The sequence below is a fragment of the Spinacia oleracea genome, chromosome 3 (genome assembly GCF_020520425.1).
Source record: "Spinacia oleracea cultivar Varoflay chromosome 3, BTI_SOV_V1, whole genome shotgun sequence".
Classification (NCBI taxonomy): Eukaryota; Viridiplantae; Streptophyta; class Magnoliopsida; order Caryophyllales; family Amaranthaceae; genus Spinacia; species Spinacia oleracea.
In genome coordinates this window covers 157,939,977-157,961,651 of record NC_079489.1, presented here as the reverse complement: position 1 = coordinate 157,961,651, position 21,675 = coordinate 157,939,977, and the positions used below count along the sequence as shown (strand labels likewise).

At 36.3% G+C, this 21,675-nt stretch overlaps 2 protein-coding genes across 2 annotated transcripts; one reads left to right on the top strand and one right to left on the bottom strand.

Moving 5' to 3' along the window:
- Window positions 1-5,236: 5,236 nt before the first annotated feature.
- On the bottom strand, window positions 5,237-6,627 carry LOC110787510 (elongation of fatty acids protein 3-like). The gene has a single exon (XM_021992144.2). The coding sequence runs from the start codon at window positions 6,369-6,371 to the stop codon at window positions 5,442-5,444; it is 930 nt and encodes a 309-aa protein (XP_021847836.2). The 5' UTR covers window positions 6,372-6,627; the 3' UTR covers window positions 5,237-5,441.
- An 8,018-nt stretch (window positions 6,628-14,645) lies between these two features.
- On the top strand, window positions 14,646-15,935 carry LOC110787472 (uncharacterized). The gene is made up of 2 exons (XM_021992095.2): window positions 14,646-14,780; window positions 14,935-15,935. The coding sequence occupies exon 2, from the start codon at window positions 15,006-15,008 to the stop codon at window positions 15,714-15,716; it is 711 nt and encodes a 236-aa protein (XP_021847787.2). The 5' UTR covers window positions 14,646-14,780; window positions 14,935-15,005; the 3' UTR covers window positions 15,717-15,935.
- The last annotated feature ends 5,740 nt before the right edge of the window (window positions 15,936-21,675 follow it).

Genomic DNA, 21,675 nt, shown 5'->3' with positions numbered 1-21,675 from the left:
GCCCTTTGATTTCCATGACCCCCCACTTGGTTGGGAACTTGATTGATTGGTGATATGTTGAGGGCACTGCCTTCATTTTGTGGATCCATGGTCGTCCTAGGATGACGTTGTATGCTGATGGACAATCGACGACGTTGAACTTGGTCATCATGTTGACGCCTTCTGCGTATGTAGGCAGCGATATCTCTCCTACTGTCCGTAGTGCTTCTCCACTGAACCCTACCAGAACTGTTGATCTCCTTACAATGTTTTTCTCTTCTAATCCCATTTCTTGTAGTGCTTCCAAGAACAGTACATTGGCTGAGCTTCCGTTGTCGACCAGTATCCTTTTGATCAATGCATTCCCTATTGGGAGCGATATTACCAACCCGTCGTGGTGCTCCCGCTGTGTATCTACAGAATCTGAGTCGTCGAAAGTGATAGCCATTGCAGTTAGGGACCTGTGTAGTGCGACCTCGTCTTCGGTTTGTCCCTCTTCTACGGTCTCAGATTCTCCCCTGTTAATTTTTTTAGCACTTTATTGAACGGTGGTGGGTCTGGTCGCTCGCTGCTTGTCGTTGGGCCGGGCAGGGTGGTTTGCTCTTTGGAAAATGTTTCTTTTCCCTTGTCGCTCAATAATTCTTTTAGATGCCCCCGTTTCAGGAGGTATGCGACTTCCTTTTTGAGGGATATGCATTCCTCGGTTGTGTGTCCGTTGTCGCGGTGGAAGTCGCACCATTTGCTCATGTCCTTCATGGAGTCCGGTCTGTCGTTCTTCCGGGGCCATCTGACTGTTCCACCTACATTTTGAAGGGCGTTCACCACACCTCCAATGTCGACGTTGAAGCCGTAGTCGGAGATGTTAGGGTGTTCGACCCGCTCGTTCCTGTAAACATTGTTAGTATCATAATACTGATTGACATTTTGTACCTGGTTTTGCCGAACATATGGTTGGTGTCGCCAATTGTTGTTCCTCGGGGTGTACGATCTTCTGTCGCTGCTGCCCCCTATCGATCGTTGAGATGCTGTTCGGATAACCTCGTCGTCTTCGATTCGCATCTGGGCGGTGGCCCTTGATCGCACCTCTTCGAAAGTTGCACAGGGGTATTTGGTTATTTCCCGGTATAGCTCCGAATTGGGGATGAGGCCTCTCTTGAATGCCTCAATAGCGGTCCTGACATCACAATTTTTTATACCAATTTTTTCACAGTTAAAACGGTTAAAATAATCGCGTACCGACTCGGTTGGCCCTTGAACCAACCGATAGAGATCACTGGTTTGCTTTTCTAACTGGCGACTGCTGGCGAATTGTTGGTAGAAGGCGTTGATGAGATCGGACAAACAGGAGATGGATCTGGGGGGGACGTTCGTGAGCCATTCCAAAGCTGCTCCATCAAGGGTGCCGCCGAAAGATTTGCACATAACAGGTTCCACTAGGTCGTGCGGAATCCCGATCTGCCACATGCGCTGCTTGTAGAAGTTGACGTGCCTATAGGGGTCGGACGTCCCGTCGTACAGGGTGGTCCAGATTGGGAGCCGGAGTGTGTGCGGAACTGTCACTCTAGCGATCGCTTCGCAGAACGGCGACGCTGCATACCCGTCGGTCGGCTCGGTCTCCACTGGTGTAGGTGCCCCGGGGAACCTGGTCATTAACTTCATCAGGCGGGAATAGTGTTTCGTCATGCGTGCATCCATCTTGTTCAGGCGTTGGGTCACCGGATCGGGAGCTTCTTTGTCTTCTTCCTCACGGGTCTCCTCCTCATCGTCGGTCACATCTTCAAAGTCATCGGGCATCTCGAACGTTAGCTTTTTCGGCTTCCCACCTTTGTAGCGGGACTGGTGCTTGTTGCTCTTCACAGATTCGAGCTCTTTCTGGAGGGTTTCATTGGATTCCCTCTCTTGGGCTAGCTCGGCTTGGGCTTTCTCGTAAGCCGCTTTCATCTCTGCGATCGTCATCTTTCCAGTAGCCATGGTGACAGGGGTGCTTTTGTGTAAAACCTAGTTAATGTCCCCACAGACGGCGCCAAACTGTTTATGCCAAAATTCGTATGGAGACGACTTTCGGCTAGGATCGACACTAACTAAGCAAAGAATTAATAACACAAATAAAGGAGACACGACACCGAGAAGTGTTGACGCGGAAAACCCAGGAATAAGGTAAAAAACCGCGGATAGCTATGAGGCTATCAATCCACTAAGTATTCTATATGATTGTTTATGCTCTTCTTTTCTGGGAATTGATATCGAAGATCTAAAGTACAATGATGAACGTTAAAGACAATTGATAGCTTAAGAGTTTAAGTGCTTGAGTGAATGTGTCTTCATCACGCCGTTCTTTATGCTTTTATATGCCAAATGCTAACGGTTCTATTGGTTGGGAAGATCCCTGGAAGATAGGGATTCCTCCTTGGCCGTTGCTCACGTCTTCAACAAACTCCCTAATCTTCGGTCAAAGCTTGGACCTCTTCCCATCTTATGACGGCGCGGCCCATGTTGGGCTTCTGGGCTTGGAACTTGACCTATCTCCTCTTTGTCGCCAGAGCCTTGTCGCTGGTCTTACGTCGCCCAGGCTTTGTCGCCTGTCGCTTCACTCGACAGGCTCACTTGACACGACGCCACCTGCGACACGATGATACCTGGATGGCACGACAATATCAGACGTCAAAGCAGTTATGTCGTTAGTCCAATAAAGTGGGATAACAACTATTATTTTATTTATTTACATCGAAGATATATACTTCGTATATGATTCATTATGAACAAGATATTGGTAGATGAGAGTCATGAGGCTATTAATTCAGTTGTTCCCCGTGGGAAGCAAGTGTTAACAACTCACAAGATATTTCCGCAACTAACACATAAATACTGAAAAAGACTACGGTGTAGTAATTAACTCATTATTTTATTATTATTACACTATGGAATAATCTTTAATTTCTGCTAGATGCTCATTCTTATTGATGATCACTTTTCTGACTATATTCATATTATTCAATGTAGTACGGAATACAAAGTTACAAGATGCCCGCAACATAGACTATTTTGTTTGTGGAATGAAATCAAAATCATCTAAGATCCTGTTCGGCGGTAGATTTTGAGATAGCGGGTAGCGCTTTGATTGAGTCAAAACGCTATTTGTAAAATTTGTAAGAGTTTGGCGAGGTATCAGTTAGCGGTAGAGTTAGGGTTGAGTAGTTTTTTTATCAAGCGGTAGAGGGTATTCATCATTGTCATATCTCATCCACAACGATCGTGGTTTTGCCGGATTAGAATTTCGTTTGATCCAAATTGTTTTGTATTTGTTAGTTTTGATTTCTATTGTAGATGTCGTATGACTATTTTATTAATGAACTAATTTTTACCTTTAAAAAAAAAAATTATTTTCTTATGAACTTATATTATATGAATTTATTTATTTTAAAATAAGTTAAAATAAGTTGAATATAGCAAAACATAATAATTTTCGATATCTCAGTGGCATGTGTATACCACTTTAAACAAAATTCCATATTTTTATACAATACTTCATAGTATGGTTGAACACGAAAGTGAAAGGGAACATGAATATACTCGTTTTGTTTCCTGTTTTTGGTATAATCCAAACCATTGTCCAACTCCCCCCTAAGGAAGCCCTTCTTGTCTAAACATATAAGCAATTTCCTTCACTTTGTAAAAATTACTAGAATAAAACTTCCACTTCCTAAACATTTGTTTTAGTTCTTAGATAGAGCGTGTTTAATTCAACTGAAATTAACTTATCTAAACTTATATTAACGCTATCGCGAACCAAACTCAATTTTCTATACAATATGATCGATTGCTAAAGCAAATCAATAGTCATTATGATTTTATGAACCTCTAAACTTACAATAATTTTACGAACCTCTAAACCGTGTTTAATTCAACTGAAATTAACTTATCTGAACTCATATTAGTGTTATCGCTAAACAAACTGAATTTTATATACATTATGATCGATTGCTAAAGCAAATCAATAGTCAATCATTATGATTTTATAAACCTCTAAACTTACAATGATTTTATGAACCTCTAAACGGTGTTTGATTCAGCTGAAATTAACTTATCTGAACTCATATTAGTACTATCGCTAAACAAACTAAATTTTCTATACATTATGATCGATTGCTAAAGCAAACCAATATTCAATCATTATGATTTTATAAACCTCTAAACTTACAATGATTTTATGAACCTCTAAACCGTATTTGATTCAGGTGAAATTAACCTATCTGAACTCATATTATCGCTATCGCTAAACAAACTGAATTTACTAATACATTATGATCGATTGCTAAAGCAAATCAATAGTCGATCATTATGATTTTATAAACCTCTAAACTTACAATGATTTTATGAACCTCTAAACGGTGTTTGATTCAGCTGAAATCAACTTATCTGAACTCATATTAGTGCTATCGCTAAACAAACTGAATTTTCTATACAACTAGTTTTTGGGCCCGGGCGATGCCCCGGGTTACTACGTTAACAACATTCACATTTACTTATATATAACTTTCTTTGCAATGATAACATGAAATATTTAATAGCTTGGTGGTAAAAGCTTTATTGTTTAAACTCAAGATCAAGAGTTCAAACCTTATGCTAATCACATTTGACATTTTTTTTAATGTATATAAAGCTTACTGGAGCGAACGACCCATAAACAGAGCGCCACGTGCCACGTATGCTATTTTATAAACGCCTTTTAATATATAGTATAGATATGATCGATTTTGCTAAAGCAAATCAATAGTCAATCATTATGATTTTATAAACCTCTAAACTTACAATGATTTTATGAACCTCTAAACGGTGTTTGATTCAGCTGAAATTAAGTTATCTGAACTCATATTAGTACTATCGCTAAACAAACTGAACTTTCTATACAATATGAACTATTGCTAAAGCAAATCAATAGTCAATCATTATGATTTTATAAACCTCTAAACTTACAATGATTTTATGAACCTCTTAACCGTGTTTGATTCAGCTGAAATTAACTTACTTGAACTCATATTAGCACTATCGCTAAACAAACTGAACTTTCTATACAATATGATCGATTGCTAAAGCAAATCAATAGTCAATCATTATGATTTTATGAACCTCTAAACTTATAAATTTATAATGATTTTATGAACCTCTAAACCGTGTTTGATTCAGCTGAAATCAACTTATCTGAACTCATATTAGTGCTATCGCTAAACAAACTGAATTTACTATACAATATAATCGATTGCTAAAGCAAATCAATACTCATTATAAAGTTATGAACCTCTAAACTTACAATGAATTTACACAACTATGGTAAAAACGTGAAAACTCATCATACTAACATACACATATTTTATATACCTCATCATACTAAAACTTTTATATACACAAAAGTCACACATAAATAGGGACATGTAATTACACAAACTCATAATCGTCACCGTTTATTAAAGATCCTTGACCTTTTCCAACTCACCGCCGCCACCACCGCCGTCTCCGCCGCCGTTTCCATCATCATCATTATTATTGTTTCTGATATAACTCTTGACATAAAAGTTCAAGAAAAGGGATAAAATGGCGGTATTCAAAACAGAATTAAAACCCCAAGCACCAATCCCGTTACACCCACCTTTGAAAAAATGCATCAACAGAACACCCACATGGCAGATCAGATTACACCCAAGAAGAACAATCTGGCAATTTAAGACGAAGGGGAAACAAGCACCGGGTAACCCGATTGAAGTCCAGAATCTGTACCCGTATACAATGGAGGAGACAAGGGTGGTGAAAATGATGGATAAAACTTGAAACGACTGCGAGAATTCAAGCCAGAGGAAGGAGGAGAAGATGAGGATGGAGTGGTTGAGGAGGTGGTGCAAAGGGAGTTTACGGTGGCGGAGCAAGGAGAAGAAGGTTCGAAAGAGGTGGAGGAATCGAGATAGGTAGAAAACGTACGACCAGAAGAAAACCCGACCCGAAGGACGAGTACCGAGGGGGAAACAAAGGAGCCATTGAATGGGTGTTGTTTTAGACCGTCGCCAGAACCACCGTGTGTCGCGGATCTCGGCGGCGGCGGAGAGGAAGATGCCGGAGAAGATTGTGAAGGAGATTAACGCCATGGAAAGGGAATGGAGAGCTGGGATCGGGCCGAGTGGGATGGGGCGGCGGCGGGGGAGGAGTAAGCAGAGGAGGAGGTGGAGGAGGAGAGAGAGAATTAGGTAGAGAGAGATTGAGGTGAAGAGAAATGACCATGTTGACCCCCATGAAAGGGATGCGCTCCATCGGAAGTTTATTACTGATGGGTGTTCTGATAGGTAGTATGTTATGTATTTGATCGGTTTCTTTACCATCGCCGTCGTCGTCGCCATTGTTGTCATCGTCGTCAACCTCGGAATAAATTGATTTGAAATTGATATTGTAATGGATAGGAAAGGATAAATAGATCAAAATCAGTTGGATTTTTGTTTTGATTTTGGGTTTTAATAGAGTGATTTTGTTTTGATGAGAATGATTTTCTCTCTCATGAATTTTGGTTTTTTGTTTGGGAACAGAGTGAATGTGCAGGGAGGAGAGAGAAAAGAGGGGAAGACGAGGAAATCGGGTGGGGGAAAACCGGAAAAGGGGATGGTTGGTGTGGAGCGGAGATAACTAGTTGAACCGGGTTATACAAAGGTGTGAAAAGGGTACACGTGGAGGAATTTAAGTGGGTAGGAAGACAAATAATAATGATTTTTTTATTATTATTTCTTTTGTTTTAGGAAAAGTGAAAATGAGAAAGCGAGGGAGGTCGAGGATGACGTTAAGGAGCAAAAGAAAGTTTATTTGTTTATTTCACTTTATTTCAGAAAAATCAGATCGGACTAGATCAAAAAAAATTAGACCACATTATCTTAGGAAAATCAAAAAACATTTAAGGAATACAATCAAATCAAATCAGACATGAAACTAGAAAAATCAGATCAGACTAGATCAGAAAATCAGACCACATCAGATTAAAAAAGGCAAAAAACATTCACGGAAAACAATTAGACCAAACCATACCTAAAACTAGAAAAATCTGATCATAATAAGACAGAAAAATCAGACCACATCAGATTAGAAAAGGCAAAAAACATTCACGGAAAACAATTAGACCAAACCAGACCTGGAACTAGAAAAATCAGACCACATCAGATCAGAAAAAGCAAAAACAATCGCAGAAAATAATCAGACCTAAAACTAGAATAATCAGATCATATCAGGTGAAGAGAATATGCATTAAGGAATGTGATTTGATTATCTTATAATAACAATGCAAGTGGTGGATGTGTTAATTATTTATTATACATGTTTTGTTTTTAATAGTGATCGAAAAAGTTATGGTTAGAAAAGAAGATTTGAGTATGTGTAGGGATTATAGGCTAAAGATAAACATTAAACAACAAGGGAGTGAGGACCTTCGGTGCAATAATTTTTTTTTTTTTTTGTGTGTGTTAGCAACTAGTTCATCCTTATGACTAATCCGGATTTGGGGCGGGTTCTGGATTGATAGGTTACAGTCTCCTCTCAATTGTTGTTGCGGGAGATCGAACAAGGGGTCCTCCCTAACAATTTTAGTCTCAATCACTACCGCACCAACAAACAATTGGTTGTAATAATTTTATATGGATACACTTTTTACATGTTACGTGGTTAAAATATGAGTGATTTTAAAGGGGAATTTCATTACTAGTAAATAAATAACGTTTACATTGTATCGAGTAACTTTATAATCATCTTATAATATTAACGTACACCGGATACAATTAAAGTTAAGGCTCTCCCCTTATTTCCACTTATTTCAGGAAATATAAGTTCAGGTAAGTTCAGATGAATTCAGTTAGGTTCAGATAAGTTCAGTTAAGATAAGTTCAGAAAAAATAAAGGTTAACTAAGTATAATTTATAACTAAAATAAGTTTTGATAAGTTCTACTAAGTTCAGTTATGTTCAGGTGATTTCACTTTAGATAATTTCAGAAAAAATAAATGAAAATCAGGTGAATAAAACGCATCCTTAATAAGATAGTTTACTCTCAAAAGGACACACGCAATGGTGAGACAATAATGGCGCATATTTCTTCATTTGTGAATGTGAACGTATAAGACGGTGGAGTATGGTCTTGGACTAGCTAGAAGAATGGGAATGGCGAAACTAGTCTTCCAAGTGGATACTTAAGCAAGAAGAATGGGAATTGACTTCTAGAAGTGTTGAATTGTATAGGGGTGATTGGGTGCACATTGTTAAAGAATGCCAAAAGGCGAAAGTTAATGAGATATAGAGAAGGTAATCGAGTTGTAGATTGGTTTGTAAATAAAGATTTAGACCAGATGTTAAAGGTGAAAAAGATATTAGTTTCTCAGAGTTGGATCGCATCCGTCGTGAAGATATAATTGAAGAAAGATGGACACAAACCAAACAAACATGAGAATTTCATATTGCCTATTCTCCATTTTTAATCCCCAATATACAAAACAGATAGCAGAGTTGAATAAAATAGTCATACAACATTTAACAAAGAAACTAGTTTTTGGGCCCGGGCAATATTCACATTTACTTATATGTTTTTTTTGCAATCATAAATTGAACATATATAATAGCTTAGTGGTGAATGTTTTATTGTTTAAACTCAAGGTCAAGGGTTCAAACCTTATGTAAACCATGTTTGATATTTTTTTAATGTATATGAAGATTACATGGAGCGAACCACCCATAAGAAATGCGCCACGTGTCACATAAACTTTTTTTTAAACGCCTTTTAATATTTAGTATAGATAGATAGATAGATATGAATCTAGATATACATAATAAATCGAATCAAATAAATGTTCACTCGTTAAAATCACCACCGTTGAGAAGATTTTACACTGTACAAAACCTCTCACGCATGTCGTTGTAATATACTTCGTACAATTTTTTAAAGTCGAAATAAGTCTAAATTTTACTCGAACCAAACCCGATACACCCAACTCGTTTGACAGGTCTAGTTATAGATATAGGCCCTGTTCGGCAATATTAGCGGTAGCGGGTAGCGGTTAGCGGTTGAGTAGCGGGTAGCGGTTAAAGTAGCGAGGAGCGGTGAATAGTAGCGGGTAGCGGTTAGCTGTCAAAGTAGCGGTAACTAATATGAGTGTTCGGTAAAAGTAGCGGTGGATATTATAAAAATAAAAATAAAAGCAAGAATATTATTTAAAACTTTATTATAAATTTGTCAAACGCTACCCGCTACCTTAAACGCTACTAGTTTTAACGTTTGACAAAAGCTACCCAACCGCTACCTCAACCGCTAACCGCTACCTAAATCGCTACTTTACCAAACACTTACAAATTTTACAAGTAGCGTCTTGACTATGTCAAAACGCTACCCACTACCTCAAACGCTACCGCCGAACACGCCCATAGAAAGTTTACGCTAAATTGTCATATGGAATATTGAACCCTTGACTTTCTGAAACCCAAGCCCAATTATACTCACATTGAAGGTTTGAAGTTATTTTTGAACACTAGCCTTGGCCCAATGACTCATCTTTCGGGATAAGAAAGCCCACTAAAAATTATATTGGCTTTGAGCCATTGATGAGTGATGAGTGTCTCGAACTTTTCTTTCCTCCGCGTACATGAGAACAACTTTAATGCAATGGCGGAGCCAGGAATTCAATGTTGAGGGGGCGAGAAAAAAAAAATGGAACTAAAAAATAAGGGGGGGCGAGGAAAAAAAAATGAAACTTTTAAAAAAAAATGTATGGTATTAGGATTCGAACTCTAAACCAAGGAGTACACATGAATTAAACTAGAAATAACCATTGCGATAAGTACCATTTAGTGATATATTTTAGTATTTATTACTATATATAACTGTTTTTTTAAAATTGTTGGGGGGGCGGCCGCCCCCACCCGCCCCCCTATCTCCGCCTCTACTTTAATGGTTATAGAAAGAAACTTATCATAAAAAATAAAAATATATGAGCAGTTAGCCAATATTTAGTACGTGAATTATGTATGCAAATTAAAATATTTTTTCTCATGTTAGGTAGTTGGAGAAAAGAAAAGGAAAACGTAAAATAACAAAAAATTATAATTAAATAAAATAGTATAGAGAGCTACAAGGTATTATAGCCAAAGATGAAAGCCCGGCGCGACACGAGCACGAAAAAGCATGGCCCGACACGGGCACGAAGTCGTTGGCCGTGGGCCGGTCCTGTGCCTTAATTTTTTGGAAAAAGCATGACAATGTACAACACGACTCGACGCAGCACGAAAGCCCGTGGGCTTGGGCCGAGCCTGAGCCCTTATTTAACTTTTCGGCCCGACCCAACACCAAACAATGTGGGGCCGACCCATTTAGGCCCACGACCTGTGGGCTCGACCCGAAGCACGGCCCGGTGCGGCCCACGACCATCTTTAATTGTAGCCAACCGATGACAAACTTTGTAGCTTAAAAACATGGTAATTATAAATTTTATGTGGCAAATTTAGCTACACCACCTTGTAGCTAACCATCAAAATTGTTCTGATATTACTTCCTTAGTTCTTACGGAGTATTTAGTTACATTTGACAATGCGCATTTTCTATAATTAATATTAATTACGTAAAAGAAAAAAATTATATACTTTACAAAAGTGTTTATCAAGACGAATTTAACAAGATCTCACATGACCGTAATCTCATTATCCGTAAATAACAAAATCCGTCAAAAGACATAACAGTCTTAGGGGGTGTTTGGTATGAAGGTTGAAAAGGGAGTGGAATGGAAACAAATAAGAAAGGGAAAGGGTAATGTTAACTATTTCCATTATTGGTTGTTTGGTACTCCCTCCGTCCCTTAATACTCGCACCGCTTTCCTTTTCGGGTCGTCCCTTAATACTTGCACCGCTTCTATAAATGGAAATTTATACCAATCTATACTATTATTAAATCTCCATGGCAAATCATGTCACGCCGCCATGTGCCACCTTTCCTAAACATGACAAGGCGCCACATCAACAATGACATGGAGGACGTGTTTTTTCTATATTGATACACAAAATGTTTTTGTTAGGGTTCGAACATGGAACCAACAAGAAATATAGTAGAAATCTTACCATCTTAGCTATTATTTATGTCTTTTAACTATATTCAATTATATTTAAGTGGGATAGGATTATGTACGTGTATTTACACTATTTTTTCACATGGCTTATGTTATTAATTTTCTAATTCACCAAATAGTGATTACAAGAAAATTTAATTTTATTACCATTATTGAAATTGGTTTTGAATAAAGATTGTATTTTTAATTTGTCCGTTTTCTACTTATAATAGAAAACGTTTTTTCATTAATTAGTCAACAGTTGTGTTAGCATATATACACAAAACATTTATTAGATATTCGACCTGATTTACAAATATTAATTAACAACCCAAAAAGGGAAGAACACTATTACTGAAAATTGATACGTACTACATACAATACATCACATCCAAATAAAATATACGATCTCCGAATAGTTATTAAAAAGAGTTCAAACTCGCATACGCAACACATGTAAACAATGCGTAAAAATTTCGTATATTATCCAACATTGTAACCGGGGCATCGCCTGGAGCACACACTAGTATTATATTATTTCTCACACTTACTTAATAACCCCACCTACACCCCTATTCCCTACAAAAATTATTTAAAAATGCACACCCCACTCACAACTCCCCACCTCTTATACATTTCCCACTAACTATATTAAAAAAATATCCTACTATCAACTAACACCCATTAAATTAATAAGTCAATTCAAATATCTTAAACTCCGCACCGGTCAAACCGGTGTGAGTATTAAGGGACGGAGGGAGTATATCATAGCAAATGAATCACTTGAGTACGATTAACTTACTTAATGTTTGGTAAGTAATAAGGAAAGGAATCACTTATGATACATTGTGCATAGAAACCATTGTCAACATAATCATAGATGCAATTGCCTATAATGATAAAGGGGAAGAGGACACAAGAAAGTATGGCCAACAGTCAGCATTTTCATAACATTATTGCCTTCCAATTGAGTGTCATTTCGTGCATGTAGCCTAGCAATATGCAGCAACATGTTCCGGTTCTTTAATTATCTCTTTCATGAACACTATCAAATACAACTTCTCCAAAAAAAATCATCTAACTCTTTTGAGCATTTCATCAAACATGTGGCATGTAATATAGAAAATATTGAACAACCCAATAAAATAGTGAAATTTCACTTAAAATTCAACAATACATGAACAATTATCAACGAAAACACCAATAATAACCAAAGACCAGAAAAACATCGATGAAAATAAGAACATAGTTGAAGCACAACGACCAAATTAAAATTAGGGTTGATTAAATTCGAAAATTAGATTGAAAGAACAAAATTCATAAATTATGAAAACAGTACAAGTAGAAATTTACAGAAACGTTGAAATCTTGGGAGATTCAATTGAATGTGGGAGTAATCTCAAAGAAGAGAAAGGGGAGAAGGGAGAAAGAAGAAAATGGAGAGAAAAAGGAGGCAGTGCAATTGTTGTTTGAGGGGAAACGATAACCGTTACCGTGGACTGTAGAGCAGTAACAAAGTAGGGGAATAAATTACCCCTGGATAACGGTAACGGTTACTGCATACTCCAAACCAAATAACTTATAACGTAAACGATTATCTGAATCCGTTTCTCACTCAAAAAATTTACATACCAAACATACACTTAAATGTAAAATTGTGTCAACTAAGACTCTGTTAGAGGTTCCTACTTTCTAGGGATCTTTCCACATTATTATTTATTTTATTTAGCTTTCCAAATTCAACTATAACTTGTATTTACATGGCAACCTAATATGAGCAATTCCAGTATTTTTCCGCTCCATCAAATCCATATCCGAAATTGAACCAAACCCGACAATTACTGGGTCCAGTTTTAACTCGTGTCCGAGATTGAACTAGATTGGAATGTAGCCGACACACTAATTATTTGATTCAAAACTCGAATTGCCCCAAAATCAACTGCTCCAAGCTCGATTAAAACCCGACTCGATAAAACCTGACCCGAAATTGAACACTATCTGAATATGTTCGATTCGAATACAACCTACTGAAAACGGAAAACAATCCGACATGACTTGAACGAAAATCAATTGGACTAAACCCAACATGAGCTCAGTTGACTAACTTGACCCGTGATAATCATGACCCAAAACCAAGATAACCCGAATCCGAACCCGAAACCTAGACTTGAAAGTTCATAGGGATTTTTCCACATTATTATATTATTATTATTATTATTTTTATTTTTATTTAGTTTTTCCTAATTCAACTGTGAGTCTTTGACTCGTATTCACATATATTACTTTATACTAAAAGAGACACCAGGAATGACATGTGTCATTTTCTGGTGCGATTTTTTTCCGTCAAAATATTTTTTATTTTTTTAATTTAAAATAAGTAAATTAAATTACGTTATTTTAGGAAACTAAGATAAAAATATATTTTAATTAGCATAGATAGGTACTGCATAATATATTATTGGAGGAAAGCTAAATCAATATTATTTTTTCCTTTATGATATAATTTTATTTATGTATTATTATAACTTTTTTATCCGATAAAAAATATAAAAAACATTGATAAATGAACTTCTAATGTTAGTTTACTATTAATAATATAATACATGGTAACTGGTAAGTAAGAATGTTAATTAAAATAATAATACATGGTAAGTAGACTAACATATAAGTTTATTTTTTAAAATTTTACTCATTTCAAAATATGTTGTATTTGACTAACTCGGTTATGCTCGGGTCTTTTCGAAAATTAGTCTTGAGTCATTCGGGTTTGGTTAACGTTGTTAGATCGTTCTACATACAAGTAAACGACTATAATTTTTAACTTTGTAAAGTAATATGCAAATTTGAATATTTTTTTTACACAACTTTGAATTTATACTTTTCCATATATCATTTTTACTTTCAAGTTTTCCTAATATCACAAGTCTTTTAGTTACTATTAGAATAATAAATTAGTTAGTAGTAGCCGTGCGTTGCACGGGCCCTAAACTAGTAGCAATATAAACAACTAGATTTTAGCCCGTGCGATGCACGGATTCTATTAAATTGTTAAGTTAAAATAAAATTATTATATATATTAGATAAGTGTTTGATGTTGGATTGATTTTCATTTTATATTTTATATTTTTAATTGTTAGAGTGGTTGATACGTAGTATTCGTAATTAATTAATAAAAATATCTACGTGTAACCTAATGATTTATTTACGTGACACTCGACTTTTTAATTCATAAATAATTTTGAAATTTTATTTTTCATTCGCCAAAACCATTAGATTTCCTACGTGGCACTTTAATATTGGATTAGTGTTTGATTTTTGATTGAATTTAATTTTAGATTAGTGTTTTATTTTGGATTGAAATTTATTTTAGATTAGTGTTTGATTTTGGGTAAAATTTTATTTTAGATTTATTTTTTAATTATTAGAGTGTTTGATTTTGGATGGAGTTGTACATATTAGTAATTAATTAATTGAAATATCTATATGACACCTAATTAATTATCTATATGGCACTTGATTTTTTTAATTCAAAAATAAATTAAAAATCTTATTTTTCATTGACGAAATTATTAGTAATCATACGTGACGCTCTAATATTTCAGCAAATATATCTCCTTTATATATATACTAGATAGATTAGATTCCCGTATTTTCCTGCTCCATCAAATTCATGCTCCCACCATTCTACAAATTCATCTGGTTAGTTTTTCTCTCTCTTCCTTCTAAGTAAACCTTATCAGTGTTCATCTTCTAATTCTTCTTTTTTTTATTATATTTTGTAAAATTTTGTAATCAAATTACGGTTTTCTCGATTCCAATCACATTGAAATCTCCGATCCAATTCAATCTGCAGGTGTCGCAACAGAAAAATCCGTGAATTTTATTTCCAAATCCGCGTAATTTAATCAATTAGGGTTTTAACCGATGTCGAGTATGTTCGAGGAATCCATGAAAGCCGAATCGAGCTCGAATAACAACAACGAAGGAGGAGGAGGAGGAGCAAACAACGATTCCGGTGATTTCGAGTGTAATATATGCTTCGAATTAGCACAAGACCCAATCGTAACCCTATGTGGTCATCTCTATTGTTGGCCATGTTTATACAAATGGCTTCGTTTCCACTCCCAATCACACGAATGCCCAGTTTGTAAAGCTCTGGTTCAAGAAGATAAACTTGTCCCTCTCTATGGTAGAGGCAAATCGAATACTGACCCTAGATCGCGGCCAATTCCCGGTGTTGATATCCCTAACCGCCCTTCCGGTCAACGCCCTGAAACCGCTCCGCCGCCGCCGGGGCCCGACCAGGGGTACTTGTCGAATCTCGGGTTCGGGTTGTTTGGTGGGTTTATGCCAATGGCTACTGCTAGGATTGGGAATATGACTATGTCTGCTGGATTTGGTGGACTTTTGCCTTCGTTGATGAGTTTCCAGTTTAATGGGTTTCCTCATAATCCAATGTATGGGACTGCACATGGTTTTCCTTATTATCCACAGCCACCTGTTCATGGGATGCACCATCATCATCATAGTCAAGGGTATGATCACCGCGGTCCGGGTCTCCGGCAAGATTCTCTGCTCAAGAAACTGTTTCTGGTGATTGGGTTTTTTGTGTTGGTGGTGGTTCTATCCGGGTAAATTTGTTTAGCCTCTTAAATTTAATACCTTTTTTTCAATCTTGTATAATTTTATTTTAGCTCAATTTGTGTGTTATCTGAGGAAGTTGTCCATATAACATAATAAGAAGATGCCTGTGATCACTTCCTGTGATTTTTCATCATTGTTGGAGTGTAACTAATGGATGTATTTTTGTTTGTCTTTGTAGACAAAGAGTCATATATGTTTTTGTTCTTGTCATTGTTTGTGTGTTCTTATAGATTGTTTAGCCTCTAAATCTAATATCTTTTTTCAATCTTGTATAATGTTATTTTAGCTCATATTTGTGTGTTATCTGAGGAAGTTGTCCATATAACATAATAAGAAGATGCCTATGATCACTTCCTATGATTTTTCATCATTGTTGGAGTGTAACTAATGGATTTATTTTTGTTTGTCTGTGTAGACAAAGAGTCATATATTTCGTTGTTGTTGTTGTCATTGTTTGTTCTTCTTATAGATTATTTCCATGTGCACTGACATTCTGTGATTATGTCAGTTAATTTCCAATTAGATCTCATTCGATTTTCCGCTACATTCTTCCTATAGATTGTTTGTTCTTCATCTAGATTGTTACCATATATGATTTGCCTTGTGTTGGTTTAGATGTGATCATGTTGCTTGTGTTTTCATGATTTGGGATTTTCGCATTGATTCTTGAACTTGGGGACTTCGAATATATTGATTAACTGGATGCTATGACCTGCTTTATTTCGTTATTCTAAGTTTGCCTATATGATGAGTAATGAGATTGGAAATGTGATTGAGTGATTGACAATGCTTCGTGGACTCCTTGTGGAATTCTTAACATGCTTCTTCGAAGAATGGTAGGAGCTGGATAGAACCATTAGCCCATCAGTGAGTTCGAAGGAGTACTGTTACACAGACATAGGACTATAAGAGTTATGATTTAGTTTAGCGTGGTTCTTCTTACCTTGATTTAAGCTTGATGTCAGTGTTCTAAGTTGCACTCTGGAAACTATCATCTTAGAATACCCTTTTTTTTCTTTACATCTGTTCTTCTCCAGTTGTCTTCTAAGCAGAATCCAAGTTGGAACAGTTGAAAGTTTTTTTTGAATGTAGGGAAATTTAGAGCACAGTTTTTCTCTGTAGATACTTGAAGACTTGATTTTGGGCTGTGAGCCAAGATTGAATCCATTATTTTTCATTGAACTGAAAGAATTTCAGTCTTATTTGTTGCTTTTTTCCTTCAGTCTTCACCATGCCCTGAAGCTCAAACAGCTTTGTTCAATTGTTCCCATTCAAAGTTACTTACTACTAAGGTTTTCTTAACATTGACAGAGAGTATGACCTTGTTCTATCGGGAGTAATGATAAGTAGTTTATCCATGTGTCCTCCGTTTGATTTGTCAGTTGAAAATATAGCATTCTCTAGGGCGACTAAGAGTTTCCTCTTTGGAATGAATGCCTCATTTCCCTCTCTAGTCTCTACTATTCCCCACCTTCCTCCATCTCCCACATTTCTCCTTTTCCTTTTCTCTCTAACTTTTTTTAGCAAGGAACCGAACTAAGGAAAACAAAATTCAAAACCTGAATTTCATTGAAAATAATATTTTTTTTCAGAAGGTCATCCTTAGATGTTAGAACCAGACCCCAAGACCAGGAAAGTTTTTTTCAAACATTTTGAGTTGATTAGATGGTTAGATCGCATAGTTCCAATGGAAAATACAAGAGTGCCAAAAATTTTATTTTAAAAAAAATCTTCGTAGATGTAAACCATGTAGTAATGGTATCATTCTTGAGAGGTAGTTTATTTCTTGTGTGTACAATGTAGTATCAACTGGCTATGTCACAAGCAAGATGGGTGAACAATGTTTTCTCTGGGATTCATTCCAATTTATCTTATCTTCTTAGTGGGAAATCTGATATGAGGCAGTAACCATCACAGCCTCCATAGACCTTTGGGGCATGCAACTAACAAATTTCACTGCTGCATATACTTAACCATTCTAGGCGATACGTGCTTAGACTTTCTTTGTCAATTGTCAGTGTCTTGTGAATCTGGTATGATGGTAACGGGATACATCAGTTGAGTATCGGACTTAGTATGATCTATTAGCTGACTTTTTATGTTTTCGTGCTATATACATTTCGGTGTTTACCCATTTTTAGCAGTTGGATGGGTCTGTTTAGGTTAGTTTGTGTGTAGGTCAGTTTTAGATGACGGCCAATTTGAGTTGTTTATGGCAGGTTTATCGGCCTTTTTGCCTTCAATGTTTGGGTGGACTTTTGTTAGTAAAGGAGGGCCATCTGAGTTCCTTAATTTACTGAGATTATAAGCTTGGAAATTGACAGTCTCATGTAGGACCAAAATATGAGATATAAAATTGATGATGTGAAACAAATAAATGAATTGGACTTGTGCAGTTGTTGCCTTTTGGGAAGAGCTTATAATTCATTTTCTGAAAATTTGTTCATCTTGTAATTAGAGTCGGGGACTTTTGGTTGGTTGCTGATGAAATTGATGCCATGACGTGTATAATATCTTTTCCCCGTAAGTTTGAGTTTCGATTCTTTGCTTGTCTTACTGTAATGAGGTTGACGGGGCTGGACCATGAAGTTCTTAACTTGCTTTTTCAGGGAATTGTAGGAGGTAGAACTAATCGTGTCTCTGTTTATGAGTTTTAAAACCATACTTCAGCTTAGACTTAGGAGTAATGAATTACAGTAATTTAGTCCGTCTGGCATTTTTGTACTGATTTGTTTGTGATTTAAGAATTAAGATGTTCTTTAGGAATGTTACTCTTGGAGAACCTTTTCTCTATATTCCCGTTCTTTCTCTTTGCCATTGATAAGAAGGGTCAACTTCGAACAGTTGAAATTTTTTCAAGAATCTGTGGTATACTTCGTATTAGATCACCGATTTAAGCAGCTAGGTTTTAATTCAAGAGTCCTTAAATACTAAGTTCTGGTAAGTTCCAATCTGAGCCTGATCCTGTTGAAACATTGGGAGTTGCTAAGATTGATCATGCATTTATTTATTTTTTATGTGAAGAAGATGAGTGCTGATTACTTAAAGTCATATCTGCAAATCTGTATGATTTTAACATGCCTCCATTCATAAAAGTTTGTTCATCTCCACGTTAGCAAAATGTACGTCGAGTGAGTGTATTACCAGCAAGGAAGTGATTTGTAATTTTGTATGTGTCTTTAGCATGGTCACTCTTGGTCTCTTTTATTTTCTTATGTGGAGTACCAGTTTTCTTGATCGAACTTTTAACTAAAGGAACTAACCTTTACACATTCCCATATGACCTTTCGACTTTTGAGCATACATCACGAATCTCCTTTTTCTTTTTTTCCATACATCTTCAAAACTGTTACTTCATACTGAGTGAGAAGTACTCTTTTATTCCTACACTCCTAGTTGCCCGAGGACCTTTAGTTCATTGAATTTTAGACCTGATCAACTATAGCCTGGCCCGAAAAGTACAGTGGTTGGGTAGCCTAAAATATGCATTTTAAACCAAAACCCGAGCCCGGTCCGAAAAGCCCACACCAAATTTATGGGTTTTGGGCATGGTTTTTTGTGTAAAAGCCCGGCCCGAATTTCTGATCACCTCAAATTGAATGAGACAATACAGATGTAGAAACGTGGAATACAGGTGATATAAGCTGGGGAGTAATTGGGTATGCTGGTATGATCTGTTAGCCCTGTGGTGTTCACACTCTTTCCTTCTAAATATAGTTTGCTGTTTCCACAAAAGGCCAGTCAGATTGTCAGGTAGGTTTTCTGATGGTAGTTTCAGTTTTAGTTCTTTGTCACTTTCAGGGAAATTTATGGTCAAGTTCTTATTAGCAGTCAGAAAAATCTTGTTGTAGCGGCTAACTTCTTGGGCAGGTTAAGCTCTACGTGATTCTTGACTGGTGCTCGTTGTTGGGATTTTGCGTGACTTTCACCTCGTTATTGGGAGTCTCACAGTGAATAATAATTGATTCTTTAGAATGAAGAAGTGAATCTGTGTTAATGTTCAGGCAATTCTTGCTTGTAATGGTACTTTTGAGTTGTATGAAATAATATGTTGGATGTATCTTTTAGCTGAACTTATAGTTCTGGAAAAAGAGAGTTTGTAGCTTGAAATTAGGGGATTTGCCACACTCCCATATATCCATCACCATTCACCACCAATTTGCCATTTCCCCTCCCACTTTAACTTTTTGTTTTTGAGAGATTGCGGAATCTGATGTGCATTAGTGAATTGTATGTCGAAAAGGAAGAGATTGAGATTGAGATTGAGATTACAATCATGACAGACTTTTTGGGATATAATGTAATACAGAGTATTGAACACATCTAAGATACACTCGGGTACACCTTGCACCTTCTCACATGATGGCCATGTTTGTCAATTAGTCATTAGATGTTAGATGTTAGCTGGTTTGGTTTGACTAGCTGTTAGTTGTTAGCGGTTTGTATTAATTGGTTTGACTAGCTGTTAGTTGTTAGCGGTTTGTATTAGTTGGTTTGACTAGCAGTTAGTTATTAGTTGTTTGTATTAGTTGGTTTGACTAGTTGTTAGTTGTTAGCTGTTTGTATTAGTTAGTTTGACTAGTTGGTTGAATTAACAGTTTGTGTGATATTTGGTAAGTTAGTTGTTAGTTGTTTAATGTGTAAGACTAAGGCCATTAATCACATTGACGTAAGTGATGATGTAGGTTGGTAAGAGTTGTAATTTTAGACAATATTAAAACGAAAGTTAGCATTTACACCTACTTCTTCAAACCTCTAATGCAAAATGCCCGTGTATTAATCTTTTTATCCCAAAACTCTCTGTGCCAAACCTCTCCCAACCAAAAACTCCCATTAGCTTTTTGAAATGACCAAACCTCTAATTCACCTCAAAAGACTCGTTTTTCTCCAAACCTCTCACAACCAACCACCCCTGACAAATTAACACATGCTTTGAACACATACTTTGAACAGAATTCTCTCTAGTTATTTATAATTCTCGGTCAAAGTTTTCATACTTGAAGACATATTCTAAAGCGTAAACAACTTACAAGAACGGAGGTAGTATATCATTCATACAAACTATTTGTACTCGTCTATAGTAGGTGATTGTATAAATGCCTGTAAACCAAGAAATAATGAAGGATACAAGTTGGGTTGAATTACGCTGCATGGGCTGGGCCCACCACATCTCTGGGTCTAGTGTGTCGGCAGGCCCAGGCATGACCCATGACCAATTGCCCACTCAATCACTCATCTATGTTTTGCTTTGCTTTTACATTAGTGGAAATTACTGTCTTAATCATACCATTATTGGTATTATACTCCTGAATTTTGGGTTTTAATTGGATTATAATTATCTGCCATTATCTTTTCTTTGATTTATTTGCAATTATTGAAATTACATTGAATTTGGCAATCTAGAAAATGTATAATGCTGGAGCAGTTGTGGATTTCAATTGAACTATTGTCTTTTGTTGTTGTTTTTCAACTCCTATGAAAAAAAGAAACCAAGTGTAAAACAATTTTTATTTGGGTAGTAAAACGTTTTTTTAATGGGTTAATAGTTAACCTATATAAAAAAGAGTTTGACCTACAACACAAATACTATTGAGTCTTTAAAGACCATTACCTAAATCAAACTAACAAAAGAAGCATTAGTAGCTCGTAGGTTCCGATCTATCGACTTATTTTATCTGAATTTATCTGAAATTTATTTTATTTTATTTTGTATGAAATAAACTTATTTGTGTTTAAAAGTGTCTCTTAACTTAACTGAATTTATTTAAACTTAACTGAACTTAGTTTGTCCGGAATAAGTCGAACTGAACAGATCCTTACATACGAAACTTTAAAAATAAAAGGTGTAGGAAGTTATCGGTCTTCTTGCCGTCCCTTAAAGTTAGACCAATTTATCAGGGCTTTAAACTTTGGATGAAGTATTTTCGGATATCTGATATGTGTGGCGCTA

Coding starts and splice junctions, on each gene's coding strand:
- LOC110787510 (XM_021992144.2), bottom strand. CDS start 6,371: ATGACAACAATGGCGACGACGACGGCGATGGTAAAGAAACCGATCAAA.
- LOC110787472 (XM_021992095.2), top strand. CDS start 15,006: ATGTCGAGTATGTTCGAGGAATCCATGAAAGCCGAATCGAGCTCGAAT.